The sequence below is a fragment of the Phalangium opilio genome, unplaced genomic scaffold (assembly GCF_054372755.1).
Source record: "Phalangium opilio isolate 3A_F unplaced genomic scaffold, DU_Popi_V2 ptg000059l_1, whole genome shotgun sequence".
NCBI lineage: Eukaryota > Metazoa > Arthropoda > Arachnida > Opiliones > Phalangiidae > Phalangium > Phalangium opilio.
The window spans coordinates 3,244,459-3,262,340 of record NW_028324176.1 but is presented as its reverse complement, the minus strand read 5'-3'; the positions used below and the strand labels follow the sequence as shown (position 1 = coordinate 3,262,340).

The following is a 17,882-nucleotide window of genomic DNA, read 5'->3' as shown; positions in this document are numbered from 1 at the left end:
GATAGATTTTCGGACACAGAAAGTGAAAGTGAGACAGACGAGGAATTAAGCGATGCTAGGCGAAGAAGGGCAAGGGAAATCCGACAAAGACGTAGACAGCAAAGGAGGGATCGAAGGGCATTGGTTCTCGATGCTCCAAATTACGACCCAAGAGGAAATGAAACGTGGTTAGCTGGGGGACAGTTGGTACGTTCTCATCTTGTGCGCCGATTTCGCTAAGATGCTGTGAACCAAAATTAGTTGTGCTCCTCCATGTACAGTTTAGTCTTTAGTTATTTATCGTAATGTATCAATATTTATTTAAGTTTGGGATAACATGTGCTTAAAGAGTAAAATAAATAATTACAATATTTAAATGTTTCCACTGTGGTGTTATTTTTTAAAATAAACTTCCCCAATATTAATAAGCTTTTCTAGAGATGATGCTACCGATGAAAAAGCGGTTGCTATATCTTGGATTGAAATTGCCTTTTTATTTTCAATTTGGTTCCTCTCTTCCAAGGCTTCTTTTATTCCAATCAAAACTTTAGTTTTTTCAGATTCAATTTGCTTGAGAGTATTGGTGGCTTGCTCAAAGTTTTCCGAATTTTTTTCTATATTGCTTTTGTCTAAGAGACACGTGAAAATAGTATTTAAAAACATTCATATTTTTTGGCATTCAAATGCGAGTAGAAAGGACAATAAGTCAAACAACTTTTTATTCGTTGTTTGGCATTAGAACGTGGAGTTTCCTTATTATAATCTTGGATTTCTGGTACTACAGCATCTATTTTTTTAATTGTTTTTAAAATACACAATCCAATAGAATAACGCATATGCTACCTAACTTTGCCAATATAAAAAACGCTGAATGCATACCATCATCACAGTTCTTTGAATTATTTTGCAAATTCATCGAAGGACCTCCATCATCTTCCTCAACCTCGTCATTGACATCAAAAAACCCATTTTCATCAACAGTCACAATTGGTATGGGAGTGGCAGGTATATCTTTAGCCGCTGCACTATCACTAGTAGATAATCTAGCCCTTTTGGCAAGTATAGAATCATCTTCATTGATTGTACCTTCAAAACAAGACTGTGACGGATTGAATAATTTTAAATTTAAGGTTTACCATTAAAATTATTTTTAAGTTCAAATACTTCAAGCCCAAAACCAGCCTCTCCAATAGCATTGTTTCCCTCGACGCACATCTCCCCCATAACAGCAAGTAAACGTTGCTCTTGATCTGTCAAAACTAGTTTTGATCTCTCACCTCCACCAGTTAACGCAGCGCTTTTCTTAATAGCTACAGCTTTACTCTTTGTGTCAGATTTCCAATGTGACCATGACTAATTAAATAATTTGGAATAACATAACATGTACATAAATAAATTTCTCATAATCTTAACTTGTACCTTTTTCCACTGTTTTAAATCTTTAGTTGGTCCTGTGCCATCAGCATTCAGAATATCCGAAATTTCTCCCCATAAGCGATCATGAGTCGCTCTTGTAAAGGTGTTAGTCAATTTACCAGAAACTAGTTCCGGGTGTTTCTCCATAAATTCCAACAGCAATACCCGTTGCCTCTCTGTAACTCTTGCAGCACGAGGCATATTTTTCCTAGATTAAAACACAAACACATATGTAGTTCGCCTCTATTTAGAGTGGATAGTAAATAAAACAGTAATATTCTAAACAAGGTCGAAATAACTCAAGAAGAAATTAAAACATGAAGCCAAAAAAACATTGGTTGAATTTGCAAATAATAAAAAAGAGGCACTCATTTTAGTCATTTAATATATTTACTTAAATCTTAAGCCTTAGAACTTCAAACTTTGTTATTGTTGCTGTTCAACATCAACAATAACAATGTTTGAAGTGCCAAGGCTTAACGACATGCTAATAATAATGAATGTTATAGAAATTTTCTTTGTTAATCAAGAAACGTAGTATATTATAGTGTTCAAAATATAATACTTACAGTTAATTCTATGCAATGTTTCTCTTCTCTTAATGAAATCTCAATTTATCTAGTTGTTTTCGGCTCTCCAAAATATCTTCCTTCGGTCACGGTGAAGAAAAAGTTTCTAATGGCTCTATGATTGGCCACATTGAAGCCACGTGACCAAATACTTACCCTCTAATATCTTTTGAAATTTAAGGAAGAGAAAATGCCAAACCACTTCCGTGCGGCAAAGAGCGAACGGAACTATTCCTACCGAAAGGGGGTTAGAATACGAAAAATTCTGGCGGTAAACGTTTTTCGTTACGGCGCGTTCGTTAGTCCGTTCGATGAATTCTTATCGGTAAATTTAACGAACGACTCAGAATAGGACTCCAGCTATGGAAAGGGGCGACTGGGGTAATTATCGTTACTTGAACTTGAAAATAAAACAAACCGTTATGGAGGGGAATATAGTATTCGACGATGGTAGTGTATTCACTCTAACAAAGGCCGAGGCAGGGAAACTGAACGAGAAATTTAGTTTTATGAGATTTCACTTCAAGCTTTTAAATGATCAAGCCGAAGTTATTAAATGCATGTACGAAGCTATTGTAAAACGCATGAATGATATATATGAAAAATATTATGTAATTCGCGGTACTATGTTTCACAATGATTGCGACCGTGTAAAAAATTTCCTAGCAGCGTGTATAGTTCCTTCGAGCATTTTCGAAGATTTTTGTAACTTGGTTCGTGACAAAAACTTGACGCGTAAGCTACAATTATATAATTTATTCTACATTTGCTTAAATAACGACGCGTACATTCGCGAATTAATTGGAATTGATTGTGTTCATTAAATGTTTTCTGACTAGAAAATCTGATTCATAATAATAATAAGCTTAGAATAACCTACCATAAGCCTATCCTTTTCAGGATCTATATTAGCATAAACCTAGCATAAGCCTATCCTTACAGGTATCATCCAAGTGACGTCATCAAAAATTAGCCGTGACGTCATACCAATACACTAAAAATAAATTCAAATTTCCCGCCAACACCACCAGGTGGCGCAACAATGAACAACATGTACCACCAAGGACGCTAAAATATGCCCCCAAAAACAACCACAAGCAAGGACGCAACAATTCAAATTTCCCGCCAAAACCATCACGTGACGTCATCAATTCCCCCCCATCCCCCCAACGCAAAGGGTGACTCTATAAACCCAAAAATTTTACCCCCCGCCCCCCTAAAAGGGGGGAAGGAAGGGGGGTAAAATTTTTGGGTTTATAGGGTCACCCTTACTCTCTCCCTTCTGTCCCACCCTCAGTCGATTCCTGAACTGCTTAACGAAACCCTGTCGGCTCACCCTTAAGAAACCCTTAGAAGTCCGGAGTATTATTTTATATAGATTATTTTATTTTATTCGTTTTGATACCTTTATTTTTCATCAATTTGAATCCCTAATTTTTCGGAAGAGAATCGGAGATTTTGTTTTATTCATTTTGATACCTTATTTTTGTCAATTTGAATACTTAACTTTTCGGAAAAGAAACTCGGAGACATTTTCTTTTAACCCCTAAGTTGAAAAAGATAAGGAGCGCGAGTGAGCGAAATAAATCGAAAAAAAAAGAATAATTATTAACCCTTAAATCGCGAGAAAAGAAAAAAATCATAATTATCTCTTAACTCGAGAAAGAAGAAAAAATAACCCTTAACCCTTAAGAAGAATATGGAAAAGAGGAGCAACTTGTAAGAAATTAAAAACTTGAAACTATTTTGATAAACTGACTTGAAACTATGGTTAAAGAAATTAGATTATGATTGACGGATTGATTCATTTTTTTTAAAAAATCTTAAATTTTTGTTTTTGAACATTATTATTTTAGTGCATAACTGCACGATTTGAACCTAAAAAACCCCAAAAATTTAAATTTGAAACTTAAAGGAGACATTCCATAGAGGTTATAAATTGAAACCCCCCCTTTTGATTTTTGATTAATTTTTTATTTTGACCCTTAAAAAGTGTGTGAACATTTATGAACAAGATTGAATATTATGTTGAATATTAAAATTTGGATTAGAATCTATTTTGACTCTCAATTGACACATACCATCAAACGCGGTCACTTTTGATTCAGAAATTTTATAAGCCCCTCGTTCCCGTTAAAAGGCCTTAAATCTCCATAACTGACTGCATTCTAACATCTTGTCTAGTGTTAGCGAGGTTGAATCATAAGTGCAAAGAGGTAGGTGTTTGTCTTGCATCTTCCTAACCCCTGTAGTAAGACGTCGATTACCCCACCTTACCCCCATAAAATCTTAAAGAGCATAAAGAAAAAGCTTATAAATTGGCGCAGTCGGCAGGATCCGATCCTTCGGAATCTTATCAATATGATGGATTTTGACATGTCTTGAAGAGAGTCAAGATTGGTTCAATTATTAAATGCCCTATATTTTGAAAAATATTGAAAGTAATCGAGCAATCACCATGGGTCAAATGGACACATCAGATCTCTTAGTATACGTTTTGATTATCTTAATAATCATATTGTCTTAAGACAAAGTAATTCTACCCTTGATAAAATTATTTTATGTCTTGGTTAGTTGGATCCAAAGAAAAAAATTAGTTACCCCTAATCTTAAAGATGAAATGATATTAAAACTATTACAGCAAAATGCTGAATCACAACAAATGTTTAAAGAAACGCTAGAGACACTCAATAAGAGTTTTAGAGATTCATTAGAAACCCATAGAGGTTCCCCTCCCCAATCTTTGAGATCTAACTCAAGTTCGAGTTCGGAATCTGATACCCATCAAATTAATACGAAACATACCCATATAAATGACATACCAAAATCACCCGAAGAAAATGCTATTGATAGAGATGAAATCCTTAGAAGAGTCGAAAAGACTAGAAAAGAGGAAGAGAGGTTAGACCCCATATTTACACCTACCCTTATTACCAAAAAGAAACAGGAAAGAAAGTATCCCTCCCCTCCAATATTTACGAAGAAAAACGTTCGGAAGACCCCTATACGACACGAGTAAAAGAATTTTTCAACCCCCCTACAAACGTTACCTTGAGACCAGAGAGAGAGGAACTTTTTCCAAGAAACGAACCTATACTAAGTCAGAATACCTTCCAAGACAAGTTGAAAAGTCCTATATTTCCTGTATTCGAGAAAGAACAAGAGATATCAAATATTTCTGATATTACCTTAATTCCTAGAGGAGAAAAATTACAATATTCAACCCAGAGAAATAGAACTTTACCAATTCCTCAATTTACGGCAAGATTTAATGGAGAATCAAATCCTATAGAATTCCTATATAGCGCTTACGAGTATGGGATGATAACAGGCGTAACCCTTCAAGAATTATTGACCCATATACCCCTAGCATTCGAAGGACAAGCAAAGAAATGGTATTGGAAAAATATTAATCATTTTCATACCTGGAATGACTTTGAGAATAAGTTTAAAGAAAAATATTTGGGAGATGGTTATTCCAAAATAATCAAGAGAAAACTTCAAACAATATGGCAAAGACCCAATGAGACCCCTGAAGATTATGCTCAGGATATGATAAATATTTATGATGAATTACCCTCTATCCCCTCTGAGCAAGATCGATTAGATCATATAATTTTTGGATTAATGCCCGAATATGAAGCCCTATTAAATCTGAAAACATGTACCACATTTGATGAACTTCTAGAGGTAGTGAAGCAACTTCAACCAGTGATGGGAGTTTTACACCCTAGAAATCAAGGAACAAACGAACCCCGAAACCCCTTAATAAACAAATTTTGCAATTATTGCAAGGAATACGGACATTTTGTTTATAACTGCCCAAATAAAAGAAGTAGACCACAAGAAGTAACCTTATCCCTTGAATCGTATCTTCAATCAGCTAGGCCTAAATGCTTTGTATGCAATTCTACGGATCATATGGCTCGAGATTGTCCCCAAAAACAAAACTATCAATCAAGAGAAAGAATAAATGAAGAACAAAATACCACTCCTAAAAGAACGGTTGAGATAACTGTCCCACAACATGACAACTTAATTAACGTGATACGTAATTTCGTCCCAAGAACTGGAAGTATACCCCTACAATTACCCAATGGCAATTATGCTGCAATCCTAGACACGGGAGCATGTACATCATTTATGGTCAAAAATGTCGCTGAACAAGTCTACCCAGAAATGGATTTTGATCGTCTGAAAACAAGAGAATTCGTTTCAGCTTCCCCTAACTGTCCTCTTAAAGCTGAAGGCCCAATTAAACTTCCCATACAATTAGATGATGAAATGGGTCCCCCTATGGAAATTGAATTTTACATAATTGAGAAAGCAAACTTTTCGATTATATTGGGATCCGATTGGATGAGAGATGTAAGAGCAAAGCTGAACTACGAGGATCAAAATATCACTTGCACAGTAAATGGACAATACTGGGTGTTTCCATTTATTCAAAACCCTAGAGTAACCCCTACTACTACGATTCTGACAAATGAAATAAGTATGACAGAAGATATAGAAGCAGAGAAAAACAAGAATTGCAAAACTTCTTTATCGAAAAGGAGAGAATGAATGAAAATTCCCTTACAGAGGATGAAACAGACGAAGACAAAGAAGAATTGAAACATAAAAGCACTGCCTTTTACCCCTACGACTGGTTTTCTAATAGAAAAAAGTTGATGAAGTCTTCAAGTACTCAAACCCCTATTACGGAACCGCAACGTGTAACCACGATTAAAGAAGAGGAGAAGAGACTACGACGTTGTCGACGCAACAGAAGACGTACTTCATTCATGGACCCTCAAATGCCTGCAAACTACTCGAACCCTCCCTCATCCTTAGATGATAATCAAACGCAAGCTTTTGAAAATATTAGACATACCCCTATCCCCCAAAAACAACGTCCATATGAGACAAAAACCAACGATAATGACTATCGTTTCTTCATTTTAAAACCTTACTACACAAACCATAAAAACCATTTAAATTACCCTCGCAATATTTATGTCACAAAAAATTCATCATCTGGATATCCTCGAAACAATGACCCTTACCATAAGGACAGAAGTTCTGCTACACCCCAGAAATATAAAGAAATGGAATTAAGAATCGACGCTGGAATATTCCCTAACCCCTCTATTAATTGTGAAACTTGTCATACCGATGGATATCGAAAAAATGAATGCCGTAAAAATATCGCCTTATCCACTAATGAGAAATCGGAAGATACCCAGGATATTGAAATAACTTTTAATATTACCAGTCCCAATTATCAAACCCCCCATAGGCGCTGGGTGAAACCTGAATTTTATGCCCTAAAAGAAAACACATCCAGTAGATATAAGAGATAAATTTCTTAACCCATTAACCCCTATATTTTAAATCATTTAACCCCTATATATATCTAAAAAAAAAAGAAAAAAAAAGGAAAAAAATATTTTCATTATGGTGATGGTAAGATCGATATGTTAAGTTCGGGGACAAATTTTTCAGAAGAGGTGGGGATATGTAACCATCTTAACGCAAAAATCAAATTAAATTTACAATTAATCATTAAATTAGTAACGAAATACCTTAAATTAACATTATAAAGATATTACTAACCCTTTAAACTTAAACCTTTCCCTTTAAAATAAACTGAAAAGAAATTCTTTCGTACAATAGATGAGGAACTAGCCCCTCAATGTTGACACAAAACTTTCTAGAACTATCCTATACCCCTATATCCATAGTGTAAAATGAAATACCTTGCAACTAAAATACTTTCCAAGAACCCAGAGAAATTTCACGCTGATTTAGACCCCAAGCAACAAGACCTTGAGTCACTATCCTGGTACCTGGCCCGAAAAACTTCTAGAACCCTTAAACTGACCAATCCCCATTTGGTCCCAGATTTAAAAGTTTTGCCTATTCGTTGATAACATGAATCCGCCCGGCTACGTCATAAATATGGTCCAATATTCGCCAAACCAAAGTCAATCAACAAACGTCATTGTCCCAGAAATCCTTGCGAGAAACTAAAAGTTATATATACGAAGTCCCTCCTGTCCCACCCTCAGTCGATTCCTGAACTGCTTAACGAGACCCTGTCGGCTCACCCTTAAAAAACCCTTAGAAGTCCGGAGTATTATTTTATATCGGAGATTTTATTTTATTCATTTTGATACCTTTATTTTTCATCAATTTGAATCCCTAATTTATCGGAAGAGAATAGGAGATTTTATTTTATTCATTTTGATACCTTTATTTTTCGTCAATTTGAATACGTATTTTTTCTGAGAAAACTCGGAGACATTTTTTTAACCCCTAAGTTGAAGAAGAGAAGGAGCGCGAGTGAGCGAAATAAATCGAAAAAAAAAGAATAATAATTAACCCTTAAATCGCGAGAAAAGAAAAAATCATAATTATCTCTTAAATCGAGAAAGAAGAAAATAAGATCCTGAATTAAAACCCTTAAATCGATAAGAAGAAAAAAGAACCCTTAACCCTTGACCCTTGAAAAGAATATGCAAGAGGAGCATCTTGTCGTAAGAAATTAAAAAACTTGAAACTATTTTGATAAACTGACTTGAAACTATGGTTAAAGAACTTACATTTTGGTTGACTGATTGATTTAATTTTAAAAAATCTTAACTTTCTATTTTTGAAAATTATCGTTTTTAGTGCATAACTGCACGATTTTAACCTTAACACCCCTAAAATTGAACTTAAAAACCTCACATAGAGGTTATAAATTGCAAACCTCCCTTAGATATAACTTTTGATTTTTTGCTTAAATTCTTATTTTGACCCTTAAAAAGTTTGTGAAAATTTATGAACAAGATTGAATATTATGTTGAACATTAAAAATTTGGATTAGAATCTATTTTGACTCTCAATTGACACATACCATCAAACGCGGTCACTTTTGATTCAGAAATTTTATGAGCCCCTCGTTCCCGTTAAAAGGCCTTAACTCTCCACAACTGACTGCATTCTAACATCTCGTCTAGCGTTAGCGAGGTTGAATCATAAGTGAAAAGAGGTAGATGTTTGTCTTGCAGCTTCACCCTTCTAGTAAGACGTCGAACACCCCACCCCACCCCCATAAACAACAACTGAAGAAGGCAGGTAAAGGCTTATACGTTCTAAGATGACTAAGTTCTAACCTAATTCTTTTATATTGTTCCAATAGATCTTCGTCACTAGCATTCTTATCTACACTTCCAATAGAAACACGTGGTTGCTCTTTAGCTAATAATAATTAGTGTTAAAGACAATTAAATCCCTCAAATATTGTCACAATAATTAAACAAACACGTTCATTGGCTTCAGATTGTTATAAATTTTTTTTTAAAAAAAAAGGATACGTAGAGGTTTTCTCTTTGCTGTACCTTCCCTATAAACTACAGGTGGTTTATGACCACTCATTCGTCTAGGATAACGTGAATTAGTACTGCGAAATGGTGTAAATGAAAAAGACCGTCCTTTAGATGCAGGAGAGTTACTATTAAACACGGGTGCTGGTTTAGGCAATTTGGCAGGATTTTTGATACGCAAAGAAGTAATTTCGTTCTTCCTATCTAGTAATTGATTATGAGGTAACGACTGAACGTTTTCAAATCGTAAATCCACATCATTCATTGATGTTTCAACATTTGGTGGCATTACCGTCACCGGAGAAAGTGCCACCAAATTATGGGTGTTACCTGTCCCCATTAATGGTGCTCTAACTAACAGTTGCATGCGCAATGGTAAAACGTTACGAATTACGGTAACATTATCACTGGGGGCGTTGTTGTTTACTGTCAAATCTGGCCTAAAAATAGGACCAAGTAATTGAAGTAATCCAACAAAATTTTGCAAACGTTCGTCTCTGTCCATAAATGGGACGAGTATGGGTATTAAACCAGAGTTTTTTTGCGGTACAAACAGACTGGCCAAATTTTCATCGTGACTGTGATTGCTATTGCTAAAACTTACACCCAAATTACCCCCGGAATACATTAAATTAGTTCCAGTTCCAGTTCCAGTTCCAATTTGTGAAAGTTGTGCAACACCATCACCAACATCTGCCTGACCAAGGCTTAATATTTCGGTTGGGCATTCCGAAGAATCTTCGTTAATTTCATCTTCTTCTAACTCTTGGGAACTCATTATTATAAATCCTACAAACAGTTCTAGTTTCAGTTAGAGTTAAAACCATGCGTGAGGAAATTTGTTTTTATGCTGTTGTTTTTATGCTTTGGTTGTCAGCCAGCGCAAAGGCAGGCCTCTATAAACGCAGCTTTGTACGTGCTGACAATAGACGAAAGAAATCTCAATGTCCACGATCTAAAATCCCGAGATTTAAACCTAGGCTTAGCTTTACGCGTGGTGACAACCGAAGCTGTAACCGAGAAACACTTAATTCTGACAATAGACCACGTGGAGCTAAGTCCTAAACCTAACTAGCTTCACTATTCGTTGTCAGAAATCTTATATAACTAAATAATTAAACATTAATTACATACCTTCAATCTTGTTATTTCTTCTCTAAGAAATGGTAGCCGAAAAAATTGGACACGACTTAACGCGTTCGGTCCAGTCATAGCCCACTCGATCACGCGCGTCACGACGCAAGCTGCTCGCGCTATAGAAGCCCGTTCAAAGAATTCGGTTTACATGTATAAGCGCGACTTTTGAAAAAAAATCGAACTCGCCGAAAAATTAACATAAGTTCTATGGGAGGAGGTCAGTTTTTTGACCATATCCTCTCTTCTATTGGTCGAATTGACCTGAAAGTTTTATGAGACGTGTGGTTCAACGAGTTTTATTACTCTAAAAAAGATTCAAGCTTCTAGAGTGGATAGTTTTCTTTAAAAAAAAATTATTTTCAAAATCAAAATGATGGGTTCAGTGCTAAGACTGAATTGATCTTCGGATCTACTGGTCCAAATGTCCTGAAATTTTAACGAGAGGTGTGTTACAATGTATTCTAATATATTAAAAAGGATTGAAGCTTTTAGAGTGGATAATTATTTTAATAAAAATTAATTTACAATGTCATAGTTGTAAATTAAGTACTTAATACACAATATCTTTGGATCTAATGGCCCAAGTGTTCTGAAACTTTAATTAACTTGCCTTTTAGGGAGTAATAGGTTATAAATCCTAGACGTCTTGAACCAATTTTCTAAGCTTTGTAAACGTGCAGAGGGGCAGATGTCACGAAAACCCTTGGAGTGATGCCCAGCTGACAATATCATTTTCGAGCCATTGGCCATTTTTAAATGTTATCCTTACTTGTTGGGTGAGGCATTTAAAAGATTAATCGATTAAAATATGGAGTCTATCCTCAAAATAAGAAATGATATGATATTCAAGAAAAGTTGAGAAATGTTAAAACATAGCTTCAAAACTAAGAAGCTACAGTACAGAATGTCATTGAACAAGAAGTGGATCGCTGTGAGGAAGTTTTTTCTTCTACATGGACGTCCCTGACAATTAATTATAATTTAAAACTATCTCTCCACTAAATCTTTGTTTTTAACCAATTGTAACTGGTATTATAATACTTTTGCCCAACCTTTTTCAGTTTCTTAATCTTGATTTATCTATGCTTAATTCTTTGTTTTTGTAAAATATGTGATACTTTCAATAAAAACAGTTTTGAACTAAAATAGTGTTTATATAAAAAATGTTTCTGATAGAAGCACAAGGGTTCTGAACTTCCCCAAAATAGGCGTGTTCTAGGATTTAGAGCCTATAATTTTGTTTAATTATAAGATTTTTAGCGTAATGTTTAAGCAATACGTTTAATCTTGGAAAGGGAGTAAAAGTACTAAATTTTTTTTGTAAAGCTAATTAATTTTGAAAAGTTTTAACCATTTTTAGATATAATCGATTATAACACACCTCTAATTAAATTTTCAGGACATTTGGGCCAGTAGATCCGAAGATGAATTCAGTCTTAGCACTGAACCCATCATTTTGATTTTGAAAATAATTTTTACAAAAAAAAAACTATCCATTCTAGAAGCTTGAATCTTTTTTAAAATAATAAAACTAGTTGAACCGCTCGTCTCATAAAAATTTCCGGTCATTTCGATCAATAGAAGAGAGGATATGGCCAAAAAACTGACCTCCTTCCATAGAACTTGATGTTAATTTTTCGGAGAGTTCAAATTTCCCGGCAAGAATCCTGAAGTTGCACTTTTTGGCCTTTTGAACGTGCTTCTATAGCGCGAGCAGCTTGCGTCGTGACGCGCGTGATCGAGTGGGCTATGGACAAGCAGAGGGAGGGAACCCAGACAGTCACATGACTATTTCAATACACAGCTGTCAGTTTTGTTTCTCTATTTACCTTCCTAACCCCTAGTCGCCCAAACCCCCATCGAGATACAGTGGAAAGTTTTTTATTTTAACCCCACTCCAAAGGCGAGAAGGAGAGAACCCCCTCTCCCAAAATATTTTTCCTCCCACTCACCTCTCACACTCACGAGAGAGAGTAAGGATGACGGTATAGAACCAAAAATTTTACCCCCCTTCCTTCCCCCCCCCCTTTCGGGGGGGGGGGGGGTAAAATTTTTGGTTCTATACCGTCATCCCGGGGGTTGGGGGGGATGGGGGGGATTGATGCCGTCACGTGATGGTGTTGGGGGGGGGATGGGGGGGATTGATGACGTCACGTGATGGTGTTGGCGGGAAATTTGAATTTATTTTTAGTGTATTGGTATGACGTCACGGCTAATTTTTTGATAACGTCACGTGGCTGGTACCTGTAGGGATAGGCTTATGCTCGGCTTATGCTATTGTAGATCCTTGTAGGCTTATCCTATGGTTGATCCTGAAAGATAGGCTTATGATAGGTTATTCTAGGCTTATTATTATTATTATGAATCGGGTTTTTAGTCAAAAACGTTTAATGAACACAATCAATTCCAATTAATTCGCGAATGTACGCGTCGTTATTTAAGCAAATGTAGAATAAATTATATAATTGTAGTTTACGCGTCAAGTTTTTGTCACGAACCAAGTTACAAAAATCTTCGAAAATGCTCGAAGGAACTATACACGCCGCTAGGAAATTTTTTACACGGTCGTAATCATTGTGAGACATAGTACCGCGACTTACATAATATTTTTGATATATATCATTCATGCGTTTTACAATAGCTTCGTACATGCATTTAATAACTTCGGCTTGATCATTTAAAAGCTTGAAGTGAAATCTCATAAAACTAAATTTCTCGTTCAGTTTCCCTGCTTCGGCCTTTGTTAGAGTGAATACACTGCCATCGTCGAATACTATACTCCCCTCCATAACGGTTATTTTTATTTTCAAGTTCAAGTAACGATAATTACCCAGGTCGCCACTTTCCAAAGCTGAATAGATCTCCGTCCACTCCTCCATAAATTCCTTCAAAACGTCTTCCGAGATTATAACAATAGTCCCGTCCTTTTTTGTAAAAAGTAAGCTTGGCTCGAATCCATTTACACCGAAAACGGCATAGCAATCAGCCCCAAGTCTAACACGGGCGTTCACGCGGTAATCTAAAACACGACCTCCTACTTTGGTGGCCATTCTTACGGCAGGTCCTTACGGTTTAAAAGCTGACGACTGAATGATTTTTATTGCGTGATTTTCTTGAGTGCGTAGTTGATAATTACCCTGAGGGTATATTGACTGATGCTTTTCTTTTTTTTTATTGCCCTTTATGGGCTACATACACGATGGTTTAGGACCTTAAAAGGGGGCGAGGGTACACCATTTGTATTGTTGTCAATGGAATCTGAGTGATTTATGACTCACACAAACGTGTTAAGACATTCCATCGGCTTTTTATTTATACGTAATATTTATACGTAACCATGGTCAGACGGGTCTATGGCCATAAAAAGGGACAGAACTTGAACAAAAGAATTTATCCCCATCCGTTTTTATTTTTACTATAAAGACGTGTCTTAATGGGTTTAGTGGCATGGTTGAACCAGTTGTATTGTTATGAATTGAATCTATTTTCGGATTTATTGCTTTGTTAGTCGGTGACTCTTCCTACCACGAAACATTTAATTGTTTCCAGGTGTTTGCCCGTAAGGCATTATCCGGACAGGTCTCAACATGTTATGTCTTTGTTGAGTTACCCGAAATTAAAGTAATATTTTTAAAATACCAAAATGCAAATTCAACTAGGAATACAGTTACGAGGATGAAAGTAACGGCCACTATTTTCCCTGGCTTTGAAAGAGCTTCGCGAATTAACATCTGCTTAGTAACAGCATCCATTACAATCTAACCTTTCATCCCCTTATTTGGGATATAAATAGCGTCTGATTTGGTCAGGACCTCATTTGATTGTTAGACACCGCCAGGATAAGATGAATCGAGAAATTACACGTCTAGAAACGTTTGGCGCATTTGCGAGTACGTTTGTAAAACCGTCAGAACTAGCCCGTCATGGGTTTTACTATTTAAGTTCGGGGACGGACGCTGTTAAATGCCATTTTTGTGACTTAACGCTACGAGGATGGGAACCTAACGACATTGTTTTCGAAGAGCATCAGAAATTCAAGGCAGACTGTCCACTACTTCAAGGATTACCAACAAATAACATACCTATATTCATCCAAAACCCATTGACTAAAGACATGCCGCCAAACAGAAAGTACAGAGATGTCCCTCAAGAAGAGTGGGAGAAAGAAAAAGTCATTCCGCCAACCCAACCCATACCAACAACACTTACTACGAATGACGATATTGTACTAAGAATTAAACGCGTTAATCTCGAGAAAGCTATAATTGAAATGTTTATTCAAGAACTTTTGCGACATGAAAGTTAGATACTATTATTGTAATATATTCCATACCTTATTACGTTTCTAAATTATAAAAGAACCAATCAAAAAAACTTGAAATGTAACTCGAAATAAATATAATTTTTTCCTTAATTTGTTCTTTGTATTGCTATTATACCTACTACAGTCTTGACAAAACCTTTTCAGTGGTTATAGTGTATGATGTTACTTAGCTTTTCTCAACACATTTCGTGTTAAAAGTAAAACGTTTTTGAACATTTACATTGCATTGTACACACACGAAACGCGTCATTTAAATTTTTTAAAATCCCATAGGAATACATGTGAAATTGAATAATCCACCGACACGAAATCATTCATGTACGTGGCAATTGACTGACACGAAAAGCGTCATTTGAAAAAAAACATTTCAAATGTTTAAAGCGTTGAAATAAATTCTAACTAAATTTATCAAAATCATTCCTATTTTCAGTCTTGAGAGTTCCTCAAAATTATTTATGGCTTTTAGGGATGGGGGGGGGGAATGACCTCGGGTCCCTGAGATGCGTGGGAATTTATTTTTCTTTGATTGGGCCACCCCACAGGTTGGTTTATGACCTTGAAAAGGGGGGCTGAACAAAAGCATCTATTCCCTTTGTCTTTCTGGGTCATTTCAAGACTTCTATGGCTTTTAAAAGGGGCTGAACTTGAACAAAAGAATTTATTTTGTCAATTCTTTAATTGGACCCCACACCAGGTGCTTTAGTACCTTAAAAGGGGGCGTGGTCGAAACAGTTGTATTGTTATCAATGGAATTTATATTTAGAGTGTTTTATGACTAGCCCAAACGTGTTAAGACATGTTTATGACATTGAGGGGATATATTTTTTTTTAATTGTATCACGAAAGTATAAAACGGCGGATCACTCTAGGCTACTCATCAGTTTACTTCTGACCGCTGTTGATGCAAGCCAAGAAATCTTCTGCTCCCAAACAAAACTTGTGAGTTATTCCGTGCCCATATCTTAGTGCTTTAGTATTTTTAACTTAGTTTTTATACGTGTTTTAGTATTTTAGCTTAGTTTTTACAAGTGTTTTAGTATTTAACTCGTAGTATTACAAGTGTTTTCAATTTAACTTAGTTTTTTTTTTTATAAGTACTCTCAATTGTTTATAAGTATTTTCATTTTTTTTTTATAAGAACTTTCAATTTTTATAAGTACTTTATTGTTTTAGTATTGGACTGTTTTTTTTATAAGTACTTTAAATTTTTTTAAAAGTACATTACTGTTTTATTGTTTTAGTATTAGTGTTTTAGTATATTTTTGTGTTTTAGTATTATTATTTAGGCCTATTCAGATTTATTATTAGTATTTTGTGGTATTTGTATTTTTAAATTATCGCAATGGCCAACTCTAATGTAGAAATTGAACTCCCTATTGAAGATGATAGTTTTTTAGGCGACTTTCCAGACTCGTTAGAAATAGCCTTTTTAAATGCCGATGACACGTTTATGGCAAACTATTCTACACCCCCGTCTCCCACCCTGTCTAGGGCAAACAATAGCCCTCTTCATCCTTTGTCCCCTCTGGAAGAGGCGTTTCAAAACGACGACGTTTCTTTCTTAGATGGTTATACTACCCCTCCTATAGCTCCATCTCAGAACGAGTCAATGGATGAAGGGGAAGGACAGGTAGGGGGTGGGGTTCTTACTCCTCCACCTCCACCCCCATCTCCGCTAGTTGCACCACCAGGTGTAAACGTACTTTCTAGCGGGGTAGTGTCCTTCCCCAATTTTAATCTTGATGGATGGGAAATGGAAGTACAGTTTAACAATAACATCGTCGAATCTGTAAGCGACTTCCTAGAATACGTTTTGGACGATTGTTTACCCGATGACATGATTGCAATTTCAATGACAAGCATTAGTAATCCAGGCATTCAAACCGCGGACTTTAGTTTTAGAAGAAGAGACCAAATAGATATTGGATTTATATTAGAAGTAGTTGCGGATAAGGCTTACAATTCTGAAGGGGGGTCAAAGTTTTTTCTCGGTCCTATAGGAATAAACATACAGCGCGTGAGGTTGCCCCAAGGCGCCTACCGTTCGAAACGGCTAGGAATTTGTAGTTTCGAGACTTTTGCCAGGGAGAAAAAATGCATTGTTCAGATCAAGAACAACGATCGCCTATGTCTCCCTTATTCTCTAGTTTTTGCTAGAATACACAGGGATCATACATTGCATCCCCTTGACAAAAGCCTCGAGGCGGATTTCAAAACACTATGTCGTCCCACTATTAGGAAAAAGGCAGGAGAGAGGCTTAGGAAGATGGCGGAGGAATTAGCCGTGGCAGCGGAAATACCATTGGACGAATGCTCGGGGGCGGGTGCTCTACCTCGATTTCAATCATACTTGGTTGAATACCAAATAATAGTATTTACAGTTAGAGCAAACGCCCCCTACCGTATTTTCGGAGAACCAAATTTCATTCCAGGTGCCGATGGTAATCCAAAGCCGCGGCTATACCTTTTTAACTATGAAAATCATTTTGACGTCATCACTAAACCTAAACCTCTCTTCAATTTTCATTATTTCTGCGAGAGGTGCCTTGTGGGATATAACAACTTAGACTTTACTCACGCTTGCAACAAGTATTGTTATTCCTGTCAGAGGGCCGAAGATTGCGAGGGGGTGGAAATAAGATGCGGGACCTGTCATCGCGATTTTAGGGGGCAAGAATGCTTTGAGGCCCATAAGGCTAGTGGAAGCAAAACCCTATCAGTCTGCCAAAGGGTTTTTAATTGCCCCCGTTGCGCAAAAACAATAGATATGGGGAAACGCAAGTCACTTCACAACTGCGGGGAAGTCTATTGCGTAATCTGCAATAAATTCAACCCACACCCCCACTATTGTTTCATGCAGGTTACCGACTCTAAAGCCCGCCCTGCGGCTAAAAAAGCTAAGACCCATCCTTCGGTTACTATCTTTTATGATCTCGAATGTGTTCAAAATACCCCAGACCCTTCAAACCCTAATGCTTTCCTACACACTCCTATCTTATGTATTTCTCAAAAAATCTGTGATCAATGCATTCTCGAGAAATCTGATCAATTTACTTGCGCCACCTGCGGCCCTCGAGAACGGGTGTTTCTCGGGAATGATCCTGT

General features: G+C 36.4%; 2 protein-coding genes across 2 annotated transcripts; both read right to left on the bottom strand.

Annotated features, from left to right (window-relative positions):
• Window positions 1-268: 268 nt before the first annotated feature.
• Window positions 269-2,103, bottom strand: LOC149667344 (uncharacterized). Its single transcript, XM_089841415.1, has 6 exons — window positions 1,965-2,103; window positions 1,399-1,603; window positions 1,144-1,332; window positions 859-1,078; window positions 695-766; window positions 269-608 (listed from the first exon to the last, which is right to left on the bottom strand). Exons 2-6 carry the CDS (start codon window positions 1,594-1,596, stop codon window positions 373-375), a joined length of 915 nt encoding a protein of 304 aa, XP_089697541.1. The 5' UTR covers window positions 1,597-1,603; window positions 1,965-2,103; the 3' UTR covers window positions 269-372.
• Window positions 2,104-8,636: 6,533 nt separating this feature from the next.
• Window positions 8,637-10,164, bottom strand: LOC149667343 (uncharacterized). Its single transcript, XM_089841414.1, has 2 exons — window positions 9,308-10,164; window positions 8,637-9,191 (listed from the first exon to the last, which is right to left on the bottom strand). Exons 1-2 carry the CDS (start codon window positions 10,092-10,094, stop codon window positions 9,004-9,006), a joined length of 975 nt encoding a protein of 324 aa, XP_089697540.1. The 5' UTR covers window positions 10,095-10,164; the 3' UTR covers window positions 8,637-9,003.
• Window positions 10,165-17,882: the final 7,718 nt, after the last annotated feature.

Excerpts from the sequence above, each read along its gene's own strand:
- LOC149667344 (XM_089841415.1), bottom strand. The coding sequence starts at position 1,596 with ATGCCTCGTGCTGCAAGAGTTACAGAGAGGCAACGGGTATTGCTGTTG. Across the intron at positions 1,079-1,143 it reads AGGCTGGTTTTGGGCTTGAA|TCTTGTTTTGAAGGTACAAT; the intron begins GTATTTGAACTT and ends AATCCGTCACAG. Across the intron at positions 609-694 it reads TGCCAAACAACGAATAAAAA|ACAAAAGCAATATAGAAAAA; the intron begins GTTGTTTGACTT and ends CGTGTCTCTTAG.
- LOC149667343 (XM_089841414.1), bottom strand. The coding sequence starts at position 10,094 with ATGAGTTCCCAAGAGTTAGAAGAAGATGAAATTAACGAAGATTCTTCG. Across the intron at positions 9,192-9,307 it reads AGCAAAGAGAAAACCTCTAC|CTAAAGAGCAACCACGTGTT; the intron begins GTATCCTTTTTT and ends AATTATTATTAG.